Source organism: Nerophis ophidion, linkage group LG04 (assembly GCF_033978795.1).
Source record: "Nerophis ophidion isolate RoL-2023_Sa linkage group LG04, RoL_Noph_v1.0, whole genome shotgun sequence".
Classification (NCBI taxonomy): domain Eukaryota; kingdom Metazoa; phylum Chordata; class Actinopteri; order Syngnathiformes; family Syngnathidae; genus Nerophis; species Nerophis ophidion.
In genome coordinates, this window is record NC_084614.1 from 19,062,820 (window position 1) to 19,083,489 (window position 20,670).

General features: G+C 39.7%; 1 protein-coding gene across 1 annotated transcript in view; it reads left to right on the plus strand.

The window, feature by feature from the left end:
* Positions 1-553: 553 nt before the first annotated feature.
* The window catches only part of kcng2 (potassium voltage-gated channel, subfamily G, member 2), a 60,483-nt gene continuing 40,366 nt past the window's right edge, over positions 554-20,670 (plus strand). The window contains exons 1-2 of the mRNA XM_061897357.1: positions 554-858; positions 11,429-12,292. Of these exons, the coding sequence (XP_061753341.1) occupies positions 11,495-12,292 (798 nt within the window). The 5' untranslated portion in view covers positions 554-858; positions 11,429-11,494. The remainder of the gene's footprint in view (positions 859-11,428; positions 12,293-20,670) is intronic.

The following is a 20,670-nucleotide window of genomic DNA, read 5'->3' on the forward strand; positions in this document are numbered from 1 at the left end:
CAGCTGCAGTCAAAAAAAAGGGCAGCATAAAATAGACATCATATACAAAGAGAGGTAGCTGACCTAGAAGCGGTCGGGTAAATAAGTATAAAAACTTGAGACTTCCCAGGGGCCAGATTTTGGACGCTGGCAGGCCGTAGTTTGGGGACCCCGAATCTAAACTTTACCGCTGCCGGGTATTTTTTTTCCCATACTTCTATTGTCATATTTTCAGGGGGGGAGGGTTTGTTTGTTTTTTGTCATGAAAAAGGGAGGATTTTTGGGTTGGTGCACTAATTGTAAGTGTATCTTCACTAATTGTAAGTGTATCTTGTGTTTTTTATGTTGATTTGATTAAAAAAATACAATAAAAATTATTTTAAAAAAATTGGGGACCAATAATGTACAGCACACAGGTTTATAATAGGACTACAATGAATACAACATGCAGAGACCGGAAGTAGATGACAAACACTCCCCCTGACGATGTCACACACACGCACACACGCACACACACACACACACACACACACGTGCACACGGATGTGTGTGTGTGTGTGTGTGTGTGTGTGTGTGTGTGTGTGTGTGTGGTCACATGTGCCACACACAAAAAAAGCAACCATGTGACCAAGAAGACGACTCAACTCTTCTTTCTTTTCCCTCTCGTCTGCAGCCTTCCTTCCTTCCTTCCTGCGCGGAGCTTCGCCCTCTCCTCCATCTGGCCGCCGCGCTCCGTGTGCGTAAAAATGCGCATCTGGGTGGACTCGCCGCTCGCAACGTCCCGTGGCGCGTGTGCGTGGGAAACTTGGCGGCAAGCTGCGTGTTGTGGACGGGAAGCTTTGAGCCGGGGGAGCAGAAGGACGTGGACTCTGCGAGCAGGTAAGGCGCGTTGCTTTTTTTTTTTTCGTTTACTCATTTTTTGCACGCGCAATCAATCCACTGAAAAGGCGCGCCGGCAAAAAAGACCTTTTGTGAATATAGTTCATCTTTGACAGTGTGACGTCTTCTTCGTACTTTTATTCCATGATTGCATAATTTCTGAATGCATGCTTTTCACGTTGTGTCCGTGGGTGCTCTCGTGCATCTCACCGAACAAACAATCTATGATCTGGACTATGTTGTGTCCACTCCAGGAGGTCAAAGGTGAACGGTCAGTTCAGCTCCAGCATGATGATTTATTCTTGTTGCTCCTTAATATGAGGGCTATATATATATATATACACAGTGGGGCAAAAAAAAGTATTTAGTCAGCCACCGATTGTGCAAGTTCTCCCACTTAAAATGATGACAGAGGTCTGTAATTTTCATCATAGGTACACTTCAACTGTGAGAGACAGAATGTGACAAAAAATGCAGGAATTCACATTGTATGAGTTTTAAATAATTTATTTGTAAATTATGGTGGAAAATAAGTATTTGGTCAACCAAAGTTGACACAGTTGAAGTGTACCTATGATGAAAATTACAGACCTCTGTTATCATTTTAAGTGGGAGAACTTGCACAATCGGTTGCTGACTAAATACTTTTTTGCCCCACTGTATATATATATATATATATATATATATATATATATATATATATATATATATATATATATATATATATATATATATATATATATATATATATATATATATATATGTGCCCCACTGTGTATATATATATATATATATATACTTATATATATATATATATATATATGTGTGTGTGTGTGTGTGTGTGACTAATAACATGTCAATAATATCCTGTTATTTTTTTAAATACAAATACAATATTATTGATATAAATATAATTAATATGTTTATCAATGTATTATTATTAGTATTATGGTCTTAATATTTTTATTAGATTAACAACACAAACAATATTTGTAGTATTTTGCAATCACATGACACAATAATGCATTATTGTATAATAAGGTGCCTAGTTTAACACAGTACACATATTGTATTATTCTTAGTCAGTAAAATATCACACGGACATTTTATTCGTTAAAGGCCTACTGAAACCCACTACTAGCGACCACGCAGTCTGATAGTTTATATATCAATGATGAAATATTAACATTGCAACACATGCCAATACGGCCTTTTTAGTTTATTAAATTGCAATTTTACATTTCCCGCGGAAGTATCATGCTAAAACGTATGATGACGCGTGACGTCACGCATTGTAGAGGACATTTTGGTCCGGCACTGTTCACAGCTATAAGTCGTCTCTTTTCATCGCATAATTCCACAATATTCTGGACATCTGTGTTGCTGAATCTTTTGCAATTTGTTCAATGAATAATGGAGACGTCAAAGAAGAAAGATGTTGGTGGGAAGCGGTGTATTGCGGCCGCCTTTAGCAACACAAACACAGCCGGTGTTTCCTTGTTTACATTCCCGAAAGATGCCGGTGAAGCTTTACTATGGAACAGAGCGGTCAAGCGAACATGGTTCTCTACCACATGTCAACCGGCAGGTTTCGGTGAGAAACTGGTAGTAGTAAGTTGGCTCTTACCGTAGACATGAGTGGAGAGCTTGCGTCGTTCCTTATGCACCTGTCAAAGATACAGCTGCGGACTCTCTTGCCTCCTCCCACCGGCCGCCCCCGACCGTCGGAATCTTCCACCGTGGTGGAGGGAAATTTTTTTTAAATCTCAGCCCGGCCCCAATGGCTGCCATCACCTCGTCAAGAAACGTGGCTTCCCTCAGAGACACTGGCGGTCACCACACCCCTCCGGCTTTCAGGTTGACCATATAATCCCACTAAAACACTAGTAACACAATAAGCAGATAAGGGATTTTCCAGAATTATCCTAGTAAATGTGTCTAATAACATCTGAATCGCTCTGCTGTCTAATTTTTTTTCCTAGTCGTTCACTCGAACTTTCCTCATCCACGAATCTTTCATACTTGCTCAAATGAATGCGGACATCGTCGCTTTCTCGGTCCGAATCGCTCTCGCTGCTGGTGGCCATGATTGTAAAGCAGGGGTCACCAACGCGGTGCCCGCGGGCACCAGGTAGCCCGTAAGGACCAGATGAGTCCGCTGGCCTGTTCTAAAAATAGCTCAAATAGCAGCACTTACCAGTGAGCTGCCTCTATTTTTTTAAATTGTATTTATTTACTAGCAAGCTGGTCTCGCTTTGCTCGACATTTTTAATTCTAAGAGAGACAAAACTCAAAAAGAATTAGAAAATCCAAGAAAATATACTAAAGACTTGGTCTTCAGTTGTTTAAATAAATTCATTAATTGTTTTACCTTGCTTCTTATAACTTTCAGAAAGACAATTTTAGAGAAAAAATACAACCTTAAAAATGATTTTAGGATTTTTAAACACATATACCTTTTTACCTTTTAAATTACTTCCTCTTCTTTCCTGACAATTTAAATCAATGTTCAAGTATTTTTTTTTCATTGTAAAGAATAATAAATACAATTTTAATTAAATTTTTCATTTTAGCTTCTGTTTTTTCGAGGAAGAATATTTGTGAAATATTTCTTCAAACTTGTTATGATTAAAATTCGAAAGAATTATTCTGGCAAATCTAGAAAATATGTAAAATCAAATTTGAATCTTATTTCAAAGTCTTTTGAATTTTTTTTTTAATTTTTGTTCAATTTGTTATATATTCTAACAAAGTGCAGATTGGATTTTACCTATTTAGAACATGTCATCAAAATTCCAAAATTAATCTTAATCAGGAAAAATTACAAATGATTTTCCATAAATTCTTTTATTTTTTTCAAAAAGATTCGAATTAGCTAGTTTTTTTATTCATTTCTTTCGGTTGAATTATGAATTTTAAAGAGTCGAATTTGAAGATAAACTATGTTTTAACATTTTATTTTAATTTTTTTCGTGTTTTCTCCTCTTTTAAACCCTTCAATTAAGTGTTTTTTTCATCATTTATTCCCTACAAAAAACCTTCAGTAAAATGAAAAAAAATGTACGACGGAATGACAGACAGAAATACCCATTTTTTAATATATATAGATTTACTTATTAAAGGTAAATTGAGCAAATTGGCTATTTCTGGCAATTTATTTAAGTGTGTATCAAACTGGTAGCCCTTCGCATTAATCAGTACCCAAGAAGTAGCTCTTGGTTTCAGAAAGGTTGGTGACCCCTGTTGTAAACAATGTTCAGATATGAGGAGCTCCACAACTCGTGATGTCACTTGCACATCGTCTGCTACTTCCGGTACAGGCAAGGCTTTTTTATTAGCGACCAAAAGTTGCAAACTTTATCGTGGATGTTCTCTACTAAATCCTTTCAGCAAAAATATGGCAACATCGCGAAATAATCAAAGATGACACATAAAATTGACCTGCTATCCCCGTTTAAATAAGAAAATCTCCTTTCAGTAGGCCTTTAATAAGGTACTCCTAATAGCGATTTAACAAAATGTTTATCATTGTGATGGGAGTTTAGATTTCTAACATGGTCATATCCAAATAAACACAATATTAGCAGCACAGCACCACAATAATTGCGCAAAAAAAAATCATCTTAGTCAAGCAGAGATCTAAAGTGAAGGAGTCGAGATGATAAAAAAAACAAAAAAACCCTCTCCTGTGTGACAAGTAGTCTCTCATCTGATTGTTACAGCACTCCGCCGACCTTTTGCATCAGTCCTTTTCCATCCGTGCTCGTATTTGAGTGACGAGGGCCGTTTGGCGTTTCGTCAGGAGGTCGACGGGAAAGTCAAATCTGCATTGTGGTGCTTCTGTTTGCACTTAGACACTGGTTAGCCTCCGGTCTCTTGTTTGGCCGCCGCCTGTCAATCGGCAGCCAGGAGCACTTTAGAAGACCCTCATCCAGATGTTGACTTTAAATAAAAGAAGACGTGTCCGTGCTTGTTAGGACGCCGTCCTTTTGTAAGGCTGGGCCGGAGAGAGAGAGAGAGAGAGAGAGGATGGTGTTGTTGTCGCACTTTCTTGCATCCTTTTTACTCCGTCAACATCGCCGCTTAAAAGTCTTTCACAGTCCTGTACGCTTCCTATTTAGTTCCATTTTATTCTATCTTGCTTTAAACATTTTGATGGGAGAAAGACAACGCTTAAAAAAAATAAAAAACATTTTTCAGTATTAAGCGCATGTAAAATGTGAGTTAATGAACGACAAGGCACTTATTTATGAATTTCCCCACAAATGTATTCCTAGGCCCTTCCTGCTCCGTCACTGGTAAACATATGATGGCAAATTTCCCTCAAATGGCGTTTGTAAGGCCTTATTTTTTTTCCAGTATTAATAAGCGCATGTAAAATATCAGTTTAATAAATGACAAAGCACTTCTTCAGAAATTTTCCCTCAAATGTATTCCTAGGCCCTTCCTGCTCCGTCACTGGTAAACATATGATGGCAAATTTACCTCAAATGGCGTCTGTAACGCCTTAAAAAAAAAAAAAAATGCACTAAAAAGAGCATGTAAAATGTCAGTTAATGAATGACAAGGCAATTCTTCGGAAATTTTCCCAAAAAATTTATTCCGAGGGCCTTCCTGCTCCATCACTGGTAAACATATAATGACAAATTTCCTTCAAATGGCGTCTGTAACGCCTTAAAAAAAAACATTTTTGCATTATTAAGTGCATGTAAAATGTCAGTAAATGAATGACAAGACATTCCTTCGGAAATTTTCCCACAAATGTATTCCAAGGCCCTTCCTGCTCTGTCACTGGTAAACATATAATGACAAAATTCCCTCAAATGGCGTTTGTACCGCCTTAAAAATAATAAAACATTTTTTTTTTGCAGTATTAAGCGCATGTTAAATGTCAGTTAATGAATGAAAAAATGAATGGAAAGGCATTTCTTCAGACATTTTACCAACAAATTTATTCCGAGGCCCTTCCTGCTCCGTCACTGGTAAACATATGATTACAAAAGTCCCTCAAATGGCGTCCGTAACACCAAAAAAATAAAAATAAAAGTGCAGTATTAAGCACATGTAAAATGTCAGTTAATGAATGACAAGGTACTTCTTCGGAAATTTTCCCAACAAATTTATTCCTAGGCCCTTCCTGCTCCGTCACTGGTAAACATATAATGACAAAATTCCCTCAAATGGCATCTGTAACGCCTTAAAAAAAAACACCAAAAAACAATGCAGTATTAAGTGCATGTAAAATGTCAGTTAATGAATGACAAGGCAATTCTTAGGAAATTTTCCCAACAAATTTATTCCGAGGCCCTTCCTGCTCCGTCACTGGTAAACATATAATGACAATATTCCGTCAAATGGCGTCTGTAACGCCTAAAATTTTTATTTTTTTTAATTGCAGTATAAAGCGCATGTAAAATATCAGTTAATGAAAGACAAGGCAATTCTTTGGAATTTTTCCCAACAAATTTATTCCGAGGCCCTTCCTGCTCCGTCACTGGTAAACATATAATGACGAAATTCCCTCAAATGGCGTCTGTTACGCCTAAACATTTTTTTTTTAAATTGCAGTATAAAGCGCATGTCAAATATCAGTTAATGAATGACAAGGCAATTCTTCAGAAATTTTCCCAACAAATGTATTTCGAGGCCCTTCCTGCTCCGTCACTGGTAAACATAAAATGACAATGTTCCGTCAAATGGCGTTTGTAACGCCTTAAAAACAAATAAAACATTTTTCATGCAGTATTAAGTGCTTGAAAAATGTCAGTTAATGAATGAAAAGGGCATTTCTTCGGAAATTTTCCCAACAAATGTATTCCTAGGCCCTTCCTGCTCCATCACTGGTAAACATATAATGACAAATTTCCCTCAAATGGCGTCTGTAACACCTAAAATTTTAATTTGTTTTAATTGCAGTATAAAGCACATGTAAAATGTCAGTTAATGAATGATAAGGCATTTCTTCGGAAATTTTCCCAACAAATTTATTTCGAGGCCCTTCCTGCTCCGTCACTGGTAAACATAAAATGACAATGTTCCGTCAAATGGCGTTTGTAACGCCTTAAAAACAAATAAAACATTTTTTATGCAGTATTAAGCGCATGTAAAATGTCAGTTAATGTGTGACAAGGCACTTCTTCGGAAATTTTCCCAACAAATGTATTCCTAGGCCCTTCCTGCTCCATCACTGGTAAACATATAATGACAAATTTCCCTCAAATGGCGCCTGTAACGCCTTAAAAAAAACACAAAAAAACATTGCAGTATTAAGTGCATGAAAAATGTCAGTTAATGAATGAAAAGGGCATTTCTTCGGAAATTTTCCCAACAAATGTATTCCTAGGCCCTTCCTGCTCCATCACTGGTAAACATATAATGACAAATTTCCCTCAAATGGCGCCTGTAACGCCTTAAAAAAAACACAAAAAAACATTGCAGTATTAAGTGCATGAAAAATGTCAGTTAATGAATGATAAGGCATTTCTTCTGAAATTTTCCCAACAAATTTATTCTGAGGCCCTTCCTGATCCGTCACTGGTAAAAATATAATGAAATATTCCCTCAAATGGCGTTTGTAAAGCCAAAAAACAAATAAAACATTTTTTTTGCAGTATTAAGCGCATGTAAAATATCAGTTAATAAATGACAAGGCCCTTCTTAGGAATTTTTCCCAACAAATGTATTCCTAGGCCCTTCCTGCTCCATCACTGGTAAACATATAATGACAAAATTCCCTAAATGGCGTCTGTGACGCCTTAAAAAAACACAAAAAAACATTGCAGTATTAAGTGCATGTAAAATGTCAGTTAATGAATGACAAGGCAATTCTTCAAAAATGTTCCCAACAAATTTATTCCTAGGCCATTCCTGCTCCGTCACTGGTAAACATATATTGACAAATTTCCCTCAAATGGCGTCTGTAATGCCTAAAAAATATAAAAATGCAGTATTAAGCGCATGTAAAATGTCAGTTAATGAATGACAAGGCAATTCTTCAGAAATTTTCCCAACAAATTTATTCTTCGGCCCTTCCTGCTCCGTCACTGGTAAACATATAATGACAAAATTCCCTCAAATGGCGTCTGTAACGCCTAAAAAAATTTTAAAAATTGCAGTTTAAGCGCATGTAAAATGTCAGTTAATGAATGAAAAGGGCATTTGTTCAGAAATTTTCCCAACATAATTATTCCTAGGCCCTTCCTGCTCCGTCACTGGTAAACATATAATGACAATATTCCCTCAAATGGCGTTTGTAACGCCTTAAAAATAATAAAACATTTTTTTTGCAGTATTAAGCGCATGTAAAATGTCAGTTAATGAATGACAAGGCAATTTTTCGGAAATTTTCCCAACAAATTTATTCCGAGGCCCTTCCTGCTCCGTCACTGGTAAACATATAATGACAATATTCCCTCAAATGGCGTCTGTAACGCCTAAAATTGTAATTTTTTTTAATTGCAATATAAAGTGTGTAAAATATCAGTTAATGAATGACAAGACAATTCTTCGGGAATTTTCCCAACAAATTTATTTCGAGGCCCTTCCTGCTCCGTCACTGGTAAACATAAAATGGCAATGTTCCGTCAAATGGCGTTTGTAACGCCTTAAAAACAAATAAAACATTTTTCATGCAGTATTAAGCGCATGTAAAATGTCAGTTAATGAATGACAAGGCAATTTTTCGGAAATTTTCCCAACAAATTTATATCAAGGCCCTTCCTGCTCCGTCACTGGTAAACATATAATGACAATATTCCGTCAAACGGCGTTTGTAACGCCTTAAAAATAATAAAAACATTTTTTTGCAGTATTAAGCGCATGTAAAATGTCAGTTAATGAATGACAAGGCACTTCTTCAGAAATTTTCCCAACAAATGTATTCCTAGGCCCTTCCTACTCCATCACTGGTAAACATATAAAGCCAAAATTCCCTCAAATGGCGTCTGTAACGCCTAAAATTTTTAGTTTTTTTAATTGCAGTATTAAGCGCATGTAAAATATCAGTTAATGAATGACAAGGCACTTCTTCGGAAATTTTCCCAACAAATGTATTCCTAGACCCTTCCTGCTCCATCACTGGTAAACATATAATGACAAATTTCCCTCAAGTGGCGCCTGTAACGCCTTAAAAAAAACACAAAAAAACATTGCAGTATTAAGTGCATGTAAAATGTCAGTTAATGAATGAAAAGGGCATTTCTTCGGAAATTTTCCCAACAAATGTATTCCTAGGCCCTTCCTGCTCCGTCACTGGTAAACATATAATGACAAAATTCCCTCAAATGGCGTCTGTAACACCTAAAATTCTAATTTTTTTTAATTGCAGTATAAAGCACATGTAAAATGTCAGTTAATGAATGATAAGGCATTTCTTCTGAAATTTTCCCAACAAATTTATTCTGAGGCCCTTCCTGCTCCGTCACTGGTAAAAATATAATGAAATATTCCCTCAAATGGCGTTTGTAACGCCAAAAAACAAATAAAACATTTTTTTTGCAGTATTAAGCGCATGTAAAATATCAGTTAATGAATGACAAGGCCCTTCTTAGGAATTTTTCCCAACAAACGTATTCCTAGGCCCTTCCTGCTCCATCACTGGTAAACATATAATGGCAAAATTCCCTAAATGGCGTCTGTAATGCCTAAATAATATAAAAATGCAGTATTAAGCGCATGTAAAATGTAAGTTAATGAATGACAAGGCAATTCTTCAGAAATTTTCCCAACAAATTTATTCTTTGGCCCTTCCTGCTCCGTCACTGGTAAACATATAATGACAAAATTCCCTCAAATGGCGTCTGTAACGCCTAAAAAAAATATTAAAAATTGCAGTTTAAGCGCATGTAAAATGTCAGTTAATGAATGAAAAGTGCATTTCTTCAGAAATTTTCACAACAAAATTATTCCTAGGCCCTTCCTGCTCCGTCACTGGTAAACATATAAATAAATAAATGATTAATGGGTTGTACTTGTATAGCGCTTTTCTACCTTCAAGGTACTCAAAGCGCTTTGACACTACTTCCACATTTACCCATTCACACACACATTCACACACTGATGGAGGGAGCTGCCATGCAAGGCGCTAACCAGCACCCATCAGGAGCAAGGGTGAAGTGTCTTGCTCAGGACACAACGGACGTGACGAGGTGGGATTTGAACCAGGGACCCTCGGGTTGCGCACGGCCACTCTCCCACTGCGCCACGCCGTATATATATAATGACAATATTCCCTCAAATGGCGTTTGTAACGCCTTAAAAATAATAAAACATTTTTTTTGCAGTATTAAGCGCATGTAAAATGTCAGTTAATGAATGACAAGGCAATTCTTCGGAAATTTTCCCAACAAATTTATTCCGAAGCCCTTCCTGCTCCATCACTGGTAAACATATAATGACAACATTCCCTCAAATGGCGACTGTAATGCCTAAAATTTTTATTTTTTTTAATTGAAGTATTAAGCGCATGTAAAATGTCAGTTAATGAATGACAAGGCAATTCTTCAAAAATGTTCCCCAAAAATTTATTCCTAGGCCCTTCCTGCTCCGTCACTGGTAAACATATATTGACAAATTTCCCTCAAATGGCGTTTGTAATGCCTAAATAATATAAAAATGCAGTATTAAGCGCATGTAAAATGTAAGTTAATGAATGACAAGGCAATTCTTCGGAAATTTTCCCAACAAATTTATTCCTAGGCCCTTCCTGCTCCGTCACTGGTAAACATATAAAGACAAAAATTCCCTCTTAGTTTGTGATTAGCGCACCAGTTGTAAGCTAGAAATTAACATGCCAGCTCTGAGCTAGCGATTAGCACGCCAGTTTTTAGTTAGTGATTAGTAGGGCAGTTGCCAACTAGCAATTAACGGCACAAGTTTCCAACTATCAATTAGAGCTCTCGTTTTCAGCTTGCAACGAACCTGCAAGTTGTCAGTTAGCAATTGACGTGCTAGTTTTTAGGTAGCAATTAATGCGGCAGTTGTGACCCAGCGATTAGCGCTCTAGGTTTTAGCTAGTGATTAGTGCGGAAGTTGCCACCAAACAATTATAGCTATAGTTTTCACCTTGCGATCATCATGCCTGTTGTCAGCTAGCAATCGGTGCGCTAGTTTTTAGGTAGCGATTGGTGTGCCAGTTGTGGGCTAGCGATTAGCGCGACAGTTGTCTGCTAGAGATTAATTCACCAAATTTCACAGAGGAATTAGCGCTCTGGTTTTTAGTTTGTAATTAGCGCACCAGTTGTGAGCGAGCGATTAGCGCTCCAGTTTTTAGTTAGTGATTAGTGGGGCAGTTGTGAGCTAGCGATTACCGGCACTAGTTGCCAACTAGCAATTAGAGCTATAGTTTTCAATTAGCGATTAGTGTGGCAGTTGCCAGCTAGCGGTTAGCGGCACAAGTTGCCACCTAGCGATCAGAGCTATAGTTTTCAACTAGTGATTAGTGTTGCAGTTGCCAGCTAGCGGTTAAGCAAAGCCTAGGAACCAGGTTTTCTAAAACCAAGGAGGAAGTCGTTACATTTTGGCGAGAATCTGCAAGCCAGATTAATTTGTTGTCTTTCTTCTTGTCCGCCAGAAAGGTGCTGAATGGCGAACAAGCCGCTGGCCTCCTCGCCTGCCTCGTGACACAACTTGTGCCGCCATGTACCAGGAGGTAGCTTTCCTGGCGGGCAGCACTGACCACCAGTTCACCAGCTTCCACTTCAAGCCTGTGGAAAACCTTCAGGAGGTGTCCTCCAAGAAGGGCGTCTTCTACAAGCGGGCCCAGCTGCTCCTCCGCCAACAGGACTGCGGCGCGGGAACCGGTGCAGGCACCGGCGTCGGCACCGGCGCTGACGGGGCAGTCATTATCAACGTGGGAGGCATCAAGTACCGCATCCCCTGGTCCACGCTGCAGGAGTTTCCCATGACCCGGCTGGGGAAGCTGCACAGCTGCAGCAACGTGGCGGAGATCATGGACGTGTGCGACGACTACGACGGCAGCCGCAACGAGTTCTTCTTCGACCGCAGTCCCTCCGCCTTCCGCACCATCGTCACCTTCCTGGCGGCGGGCAAGCTGCGGCTCCTTCGGGAGATGTGCGCCTTGTCCTTCCAGGAGGAGCTGCTCTACTGGGGGGTGGAGGAGACCAAGCTGGACTGGTGCTGCCTGAGGAAGCTGCGCCTCCGCCAGGAAGAGTTCAGGGAGCTGCAGCGGCTGGAGGAGGAGGAGACCGAGCTCGCCTCGCCGCCCTCCTGCGAGGAGAGCCAGCAGCTGGCCGGCATGGGCGAGGACGGCGCCGCCGCCGAGGGGTGCATGCGGAGACTGAGGGACATGGTGGAGAACCCTCACTCCGGCATCCCCGGGAAGATCTTCGCCTGCCTGTCGGTTCTCTTTGTGGCCATCACCGCCGTCACGCTGTGTGTGAGCACCATGCCCGACCTCCGGGAGGAGGAAGAGAGGGTGAGTGCGCTTTTTTTATTCTACTTCGCTAAATGCGGCAATAATACCTGAAGCTTGAAGACCAGTTTCAAGTTGTGCCTTCGAGCAGTGCTTTCAAGTACTTCCCCGGTTTATTTCCCATTTTGACTTCTATAGCAACCCGTCCAGGCAGCAAAAATTGTTGGTCTACTTGTTGCATCGACTTACTTCATATCTTGATTTTTAAGGCTCTCCTTATAAGCAGCAACATAATCAAGTGTTCCTTCCCAGGTTGTTGCTACTCTACTTCCCATTTTGACTTCTATTGCAACCCGTCTAGGCAGCAAACGTAGTTGGACACTTTCGAATAGTGTAGTCCACTTGATGCATTGACTGACTTTCTATTTAGATTTTTAAGGCTCTTCTTTTAAGCAGCAAAGTATTCAAGTGTTCCTTCTCGAGTTGTTGCCAATTTGACTTCTAAAGCAACCCGTCTAGGCAGAAAAATTAGTTGGACACTTTCAAATAGTGTAGTCCACTTCTTGCACCGACTGACTTCCTATTTATATTTTTAAGGCTCTCCTTTTAAGCAGCAAAGTATTCAAGTGTTCCTTGTCGAGTTGTTGCCACTTTACTTCCCATTTTGATTTCTGTAGCAACCCGTCTAGGCAACAAAAATAGTTGGACACTTTCAAATAGGGTAGTCCACCTGTTGCATCAACTGGCTTCCTATCTTGATTTTTAAGGCTCTCCTTGTAAGCAGCAACATAGTCAAGTGTTCCTTCTGGAGTTGTTGCCACTCTATTTCCCGTTTTGACTTCAGTAGCAACCCGTCTAGGCATCAAAAGTAGTTGGACACTTTCAAATAGTGTAGCTCACTCATTGCACCGACTGACTTCCTATTTAGATTTTTAAGGCTCTCATTTTAAGCAGCAAAGTATCCAAGTGCTCTTTCTCGAGTTGTTGCCACTTTATTTCCCATTTTGATTTCTATAGCCACCCGTCTAGGCAGCAAAAATAGTTGGACACTTTCGAATAGGGTAGTCCACTCGTTGCATCGACTGGCTTCCTATCTTGATTTTTAAGGCTCTTCTAAGCAGCAACATAGTCAAGTGTTCTTTCTCGGGTTGTTGCCACTTTACTTACCATTTTGACTTCTATAGCCACCCGTCTAGGCAGCAAAAATAGTTAGTCGACTTGTTGCATCGACTGACTTCATATCTTTATTTTTAAGGCTCTCCTTGTAAGCAGCAACATGGTCAAGTGTTCCTTCTCAGGTTGTTGCCACTCTACTTCCCATTTTGACTTCTACAGCAACCCGTCTTTGACTTCTACAGCAACCCGTCTAGGCAGAAAAGAATTGTTGGACACTTTTGAATAGTGTAGTCCACTTGTTGCCTCGACTGACTTCTGATCTTGATTTTTAAGGCTCTCCTTCTAAGCAGCAACTTAGTCAAGTGTTCCTTCTCGTGTTGTTGCCACTTTACTTCCCCATTTTGACTTCTGTAGCAACCCGTCTAGGCATTAAAAATAGTTGGACACTTTCAAATAGTGTAGCCCACTTGTTGCACCGACTGACTTCCTATTTAGATTTTTAAGGCTCTCCTTTTAAGCAGCAAACTATGCAAGTGTTCCTTTTTGAGTTTTTGCCACTTTACTTCCCATTCTGACTTCTATAGCAACCCGTCTCGGCAGGAAAAATAGTTGGACACTTTCGAATAGTGTAGTCCACTTGTGGCATCTACTGACTTCCTATCTTGATTTTTAAGGCTCTTCTAAGCAGCAACATAGTCAAGTGTTCCTTCTCGGGTTGTTGCCACTTTACTTACCATTTTGACTTCTGTAGCAACCCGTCCAGGCAGCAAAAATATTTGGACACTTTTGAATAGTGCAGTCCACTTGTTGCATTGACTGACTTTCTATTTATATTTTTGAGATTGTCACTTTTTGGGTTGTTGCCACTTTACTTCCCATTTTGACTTCTATGGCAACCCGTCTTGGCAGCAAATATAGTTGGACACTTTCGAATAGTGTAGTCCACTTGTTGCATTGACTGACTTTCTATCTTGATTTTTAAGGCTGTCCTTCTAAGCAGCAAAGTAGTCAAGTGTTCCTTCTCGGGTTGTTGCCACTTTATTTCCCATTTTGACTCTTGCAGCAGCCCATTTAGGCAAGCAAAATTGTTGGGTCCTAAGTTATGTTCTTTTCTTCCAATTAGTGTCGATTTACTCGCTATTTAGATTTGAAGGCTGCCCGTCTAGGCATTGAAATAGTTAGACCTGAGTCAATCTAGTGTTGTAGGCTTACTGCCAAGTCTTTGTTGCTTTGTCGGTTTATTTCCTATTTTGAAATCTATAGCAAAATAGTCAGGCCCTTGGGCAAAATACTGTATCCACTTTTTGCTTCTTACTTTGACTTTTAAGGCTGCTCTTCTAGGCAACAAAATAGTTGGGACCGGAGTTGAGCGTTCCTTCTAGGGTTGCTGCCTAAGAGTGCAATCCACTTGTTTGATTTCCAGTTTACATACTACTTTGACTCCTACAGCAGCCCATCTAAGCAGCAAAATAGTGGGGACCTCAGTCAATTTTGCCTTGTAGGCTTGCTGCCAAGTCCTTCTCGGTTTACTTCCCATTTTGACTTCTATAGCAACCTGTCTAGGCGGCAAAAATAGTTGGACATTAGCTGCATCGACTGACTTTCTATTATGATTGTTTAAGGCTCTCCTTTTAAGCGGCAAAGTAGTCAAGTGTTCCTTCTCGGGTTGCTGCCAAGTAGTTGATGCTCTGCCACTTTATTTTCCATTTTGACTCTTAACAGCTGCCCATTTAGGCAGAAAAATAGTTGGGTCCTAACGTATGTTGTTTTCTTCCAATTAGTGTCGATTTATATTTATATTTTAAGGCTGCCCGTCTAGGCAACAAAATAGTTATATTTCCTATTTTGTCGTCTATAACAACCCGTCTAAGCAGCAAACTAGTGGGGTACAGATTTAGAGTCAGTACCGTTATGTTGTTTGCTTACAAATATCGTAATCTACTTGTTGATCAACTTCCTATTATGATTTTTTTAGGCTGCCTGTCTAGTCAGCATTGTACTTTCCAAAGTTGCTACCAATTCCTTGTCGCTTTGCCGGTTTACTTCCCATTTTTACTTTGATAGCAACCCATCTAGGCAGCAACATAGTGGGGTACTGAGTCAGTTGCACTGTTAAGTTATTTGCTTTCAAAATATTGTAATCCACTTGTTGCTTCACTTCCTATTGGGATTTTTTTACGCTGCCTGTCTAGTCAGCATTGTACCTTCCAAGGATGCTACCAATTCCTTGTTGCTTTGCCGGTTTATTCCCCATTTTTACTTTGATAGCAACTCATCCAGGCAGCAAAATAGTGGAGTACAGAGTCAGAGTCAGTACCGTTATGTTGTTGGCTTCTAAATATTGTAATCCACTTGTGGATTTACTTCCTATGACGATTTTTTAGGCTGCCTGTCTAGTCAGCATTGTACCTTCCAATGTTGCTACCAATTCCTTGTTGCCTTGCCGGTTTATTTCCCATTTTTACTTTGATATCAACCCATCTAGGCAGCAACATAGTAGGGTACTGAGTCAGTTGCACCGTTAAGTTGTTGGCTTCCAAACATTGTCATCCACTTGTTGATTTACTTCCTATTTGGATTTTTTAGGCTGCCTGTCTAGTCAGCATTGTACCTTCCAAGGTTGCTACCAATTCCTTGTTGCTTTGCCGGTTTACTTCCCATTTTGACTTTGATAGCAACCCATCCAGGCAGCAACATAGTAGGGTACAGAGTCAGAGTCAGTACCGTTAAGTTGTTGGCTTCCAAACATTGTCATCCACTTGTTGATTTACTTCCTATTTGGATTTTTTAGGCTGCCTGTCTAGTCAGCATTGCACCTTCCAAGGTTACTACCAATTCCTTGTAGCGTTGCCGTTTTACTTCCCATTTTTACCTTGATAGCAACCCATCTAGGCAGCAACATAGTGGGGTACAGAGTCAGAGTCAGTACCGTTATGATGTTGGCTTCCGAATATTGTAATCCACTTGTTGGTTTACTTCCTTTTACGATTTTTTAGGCTGCCTGTCTAGTCAGCATTGTACCTTCCAAGGTTGCTACCAATTCCTTGTTGCTTTGCTGGTTTACTTACCATTTTTACTTTGATAGCAACCCATCTAGGCAGCAACATAGTGGGGTACTGAGTCAGTACCGTTAAGTTGTTGGCTTCCAAATATTGTAATCCACTTGTTGATTTAGTTCCTATTTGGATTTTTTAGGCTGCCTGTCTAGTCAGCATTGCACCTTCCAAGGTTGTTACCAATTCTTTGTAGCTTGGCCGTTTTACTTCCCATTTTTACCTTGATAGCAAGCCATCTAGGCAGCAACATAGTGGAGTACAGAGTCAGAGTCATTACCGTTATGTAGTTGGCTTCCGAATATTGTAATCCACTTGTTGGTTTACTTCCTTTTACGATTTTTTAGGCTGCCTGTCTAGACAGCATTGCACCTTTCAAGGTTGCTACCAATTCCTTGTTGCTTTGCCGGTTTATTTCCCATTTTTACTTTGATAGCAACCCATCTAGGCAGTAAAATAGTGGAGTACTGAGTCAATTGCACTGTTAAGTTGTTTGCTTCCAAATATTGTAATCCACTTGTTGCTTTACTTCCTATTAGGATTTTTTAGGCTGCCTGTCTAGTCAGCATTGCACATTCCAAGGTTGCTACCAATTCCTTGTTGCTTTGCTGGTTTACTTACCATTTTTACTTTGATAGCAACCCATCTAGGCAGCAACATAGTGGGGTACTGAGTCAGTACCGTTAAGTTGTTGGCTTCCAAATATTGTAATCCACTTGTTGATTTAGTTCCTATTTGGATTTTTTAGGCTGCCTGTCTAGTCAGCTTTGCACCTTCCAAGGTTGTTACCAATTCCTTGTAGCTTGGCCGTTTTACTTCCCATTTTTACCTTGATAGCAAGCCATCTAGGCAGCAACATAGTGGAGTACAGAGTCAGAGTCATTACCGTTATGTAGTTGGCTTCCGAATATTGTAATCCACTTGTTGGTTTACTTCCTTTTACGATTTTTTAGGCTGCCTGTCTAGTCAGCATTGCACCTTTCAAGGTTTCTACCAATTCCTTGTTGCTTTGCCGGTTTATTTCCCATTTTTACTTTGATAGCAACCCATCTAGGCAGTAAAATAGTGGAGTACTGAGTCAATTGCACTGTTAAGTTGTTTGCTTCCAAATATTGTAATCCACTTGTTGCTTTACTTCCTATTAGGATCTTTTAGGCTGCCTGTCTAGTCAGCATTGCACATTCCAAGGTTGCTACCAATTCCTTGTAGATTTGCAGGTTTACTTCCCATTTTGACTTTGATAGCAACCCATCTAGGCAGCAACATAGTGGGGTTCATAGTCAGTACCGTTAAGTTGTTGGCTTCCAAATATTGTAATCCACTTGTTGATTTACTTCCTATTTGGATTTTTTAGGCTGCCTGTCTAGTCAGCATTGCACCTTTCAAGGTTTCTACCAATTCCTTGTAGCGTTGCCGTTTTACTTCCCATTTTTACCTTGATAGCAACCCATCTAGGCAGCAACATAGTGGGGTACAGAGTCAGAGTCAGTACCGTTATGATGTTGGCTTCCGAATATTGTAATCCACTTGTTGGTTTACTTCCTTTTACGATTTTTTAGGCTGCCTGTCTAGTCAGCATTGTACCTTTCAAGGTTGCTACCAATTCCTTGTAGCTTGGCCGTTTTACTTCCCATTTTTACCTTGATAGCAAGCCATCTAGGCAGCAACATAGTGGAGTACTGAGTCAATTGCACTGTTAAGTTGTTTGCTTCCAAATATTGTAATCCACTTGTTGCTTTACTTCCTATTAGGATCTTTTAGGCTGCCTGTTTAGTCAGCATTGCACATTCCAAGGTTGCTACCAATTCCTTGTAGATTTGCAGGTTTACTTCCCATTTTTACTTTGATAGCAACCCATCTAGGCAGCAACATAGTGGGGTTCATAGTCAGTACCGTTAAGTTGTTGGCTTCCAAATATTGTAATCCACTTGTTGATTTACTTCCTATTTGGATTTTTTAGGCTGCCTGTCTAGTCAGCATTGCACCTTTCAAGGTTTCTACCAATTCCTTGTTGCTTTGCCGGTTTATTTCCCATTTTTACTTTGATAGCAACCCATCTAGGCAGCAAAATAGTGGAGTACTGAGTCAATTGCACTGTTAAGTTGTTTGCTTCCAAATATTGTAATCCACTTGTTGCTTTACTTCCTATTAGGATCTTTTAGGCTGCCTGTCTAGTCAGCATTGCACCTTCCAAGGTTGCTACCAATTCCTTGTAGCTTTGCAGGTTTACTTCCCATTTTTACTTTGATAGCAACCCATCTAGGCAGCAACATAGTGAGAGTCAGAGTCAGTACCGTTAAGTTGTTGTCTTACAAATATTGTAATCCACTTGTTGATTTACTTCCTATTTGGTGTTTTTAGGCTGCCTGTCTAGTCAGCATTGTACCTTCCAAGTTTGTTTGCCGTTTTACTTCCCATTTTGACTTTGTTAGCAACCCATCTAGGCAGTAGATGGGCAGTAGTTTGCTTCCAAATACTGTAATCCACTTGTTGATTTACTTCCTATTAGGATTTTTTTTAGGCTGCCTGTCTAGTCAGCATAATAGTTGAGACCTCAGTCCTTCTAATGCTGCTACCAATTCCTCGTCGCTTTGCTGGTTTACTTCCCTTCTTTTTGGCCCATCTAGGCAGCAAAATAGTTGGGTCCTGCGTCAATTGCGCCCTCATGTCGCCCGCTTCCACTTTGTTGATTTACCTCCAGCCTAGACGGGCAGACTTAAGTACTAAACAGTAGCAGCAGTTCTGTTCCTAGTTGCTGTAGTGTTTGAATAAGAGAAGTGAGTGCGTCCCACCTATTAGTTCACCCGCAGAAACAAAGAGTGCGTCCTCAGAAGGTTCCCTCGTTCCATGTTGCTCCAGTAGGAGTGTACAGTATGTACAGTACTTACAGTACGTACAGTACTTACAGTACGTACAGTAGCAGCCCGCCTGGACTAAATCACCCTGACAAGACACAGGCTTGGGGACTTCTTGCCAACGCTGCCATGTTGGGACCCTGTAGAGGCAACACAAAAAAGTCCACTAAGAGAAACCACTTGGCTGTACCTCCATGTTGGCATTTTGTATTGCATTTGCTTCCCAAAATAAGACATCTTATATAAGATGTGTTTTATGCAAATGAGGGCCTGAACAATGCAAGCAGAAAAATGAGGGAGGCATAGTTGTGTATTTGTGTACTAATTGTGTGGAAATTAATTGCTGATAAAACGGGCCTGGGGCAGTTGAGGCAAAGTGGAGTGTACTACTTTGCTGCGACCAGCAGAGGCGCTGTGGAGTCTCGGCGAGTCCATTGCAATTTGCCAGGAGGATGTAGTCGTACTGAGACAATTACAACAAACACAACACAACATGAAGCCACAACAACTTTTACAATGTGGTTTATTACAACTTCAACTTTGCGCATCACACATTTGAACGTCAGCAGCACTTTTGTTGCTTAATGTTGTTGTGTTGTGGCTCTATGGTGTTGTGTATTTGTTGTAGTTTTTTAATTGTGTTGTGGCTCTATGATGTTGTCGTTTTTACAATTGTCTTGTGGCTTTGTGGTGTTGTGTATTTGTAGTAGTTTTTGCAATTGTGTTGTGGCACTATGGTGTTGTTGTTTTTTGTTGTCGTTTTTGCAATTGTGTTGTGGCTCTATGGTGTTGTGTATTTGTTGTATTTTTTGCAATTGTGTTTTGTATTTGTTGTAGTTTTTGCAATTGTGTTGTGGCTCTATGGTTTTGTGTATTTGTTGTAGTTTTTGCAACTGTTTTGTATTTGTTGTAGTTTTTGCAATTGTGTATTTGTTGTAGTTTTTGCAATTGTGTTGTGGCTCTACGGTGTTGTGTATTTGTTGTAGTTTTTGCAATTGTGTTGTAGCTCTATGGTGTTGTGTGTTTGTTGTAGTTTTTGCAATTGTGTTGTGGCTCAATTGTGTTGTGAATTTGTTGTAGTTTTTGCAATTGTATTGTGGTTCTATGGTGTTGTGTATTTGTTTTAGTTTTTGCATTGTCTTGTGGCTCTATGGTGTTGTGTATTTGTTGTAGTTTTTGCAACTGTTTTGTATTTGTTGTAGTTTTTGCAATTGTGTTGTGGCTTTATTGTGTTGTGTATTTGTTGTAGTTTTTGCAATTGTGTTGTGGCCCTATGGTGTTGTGTATTTGTTGTAGTTTTTCCAATTGTGTTGTGGATCTATGGTGTTGTGTGTTTGTTGTAGTTTTTGCAATTGTGTTGTGGCTCAATTGTGTTGTGAATTTGTTGTAGTTTTTGCAATTGTATTGTGGCTCTATG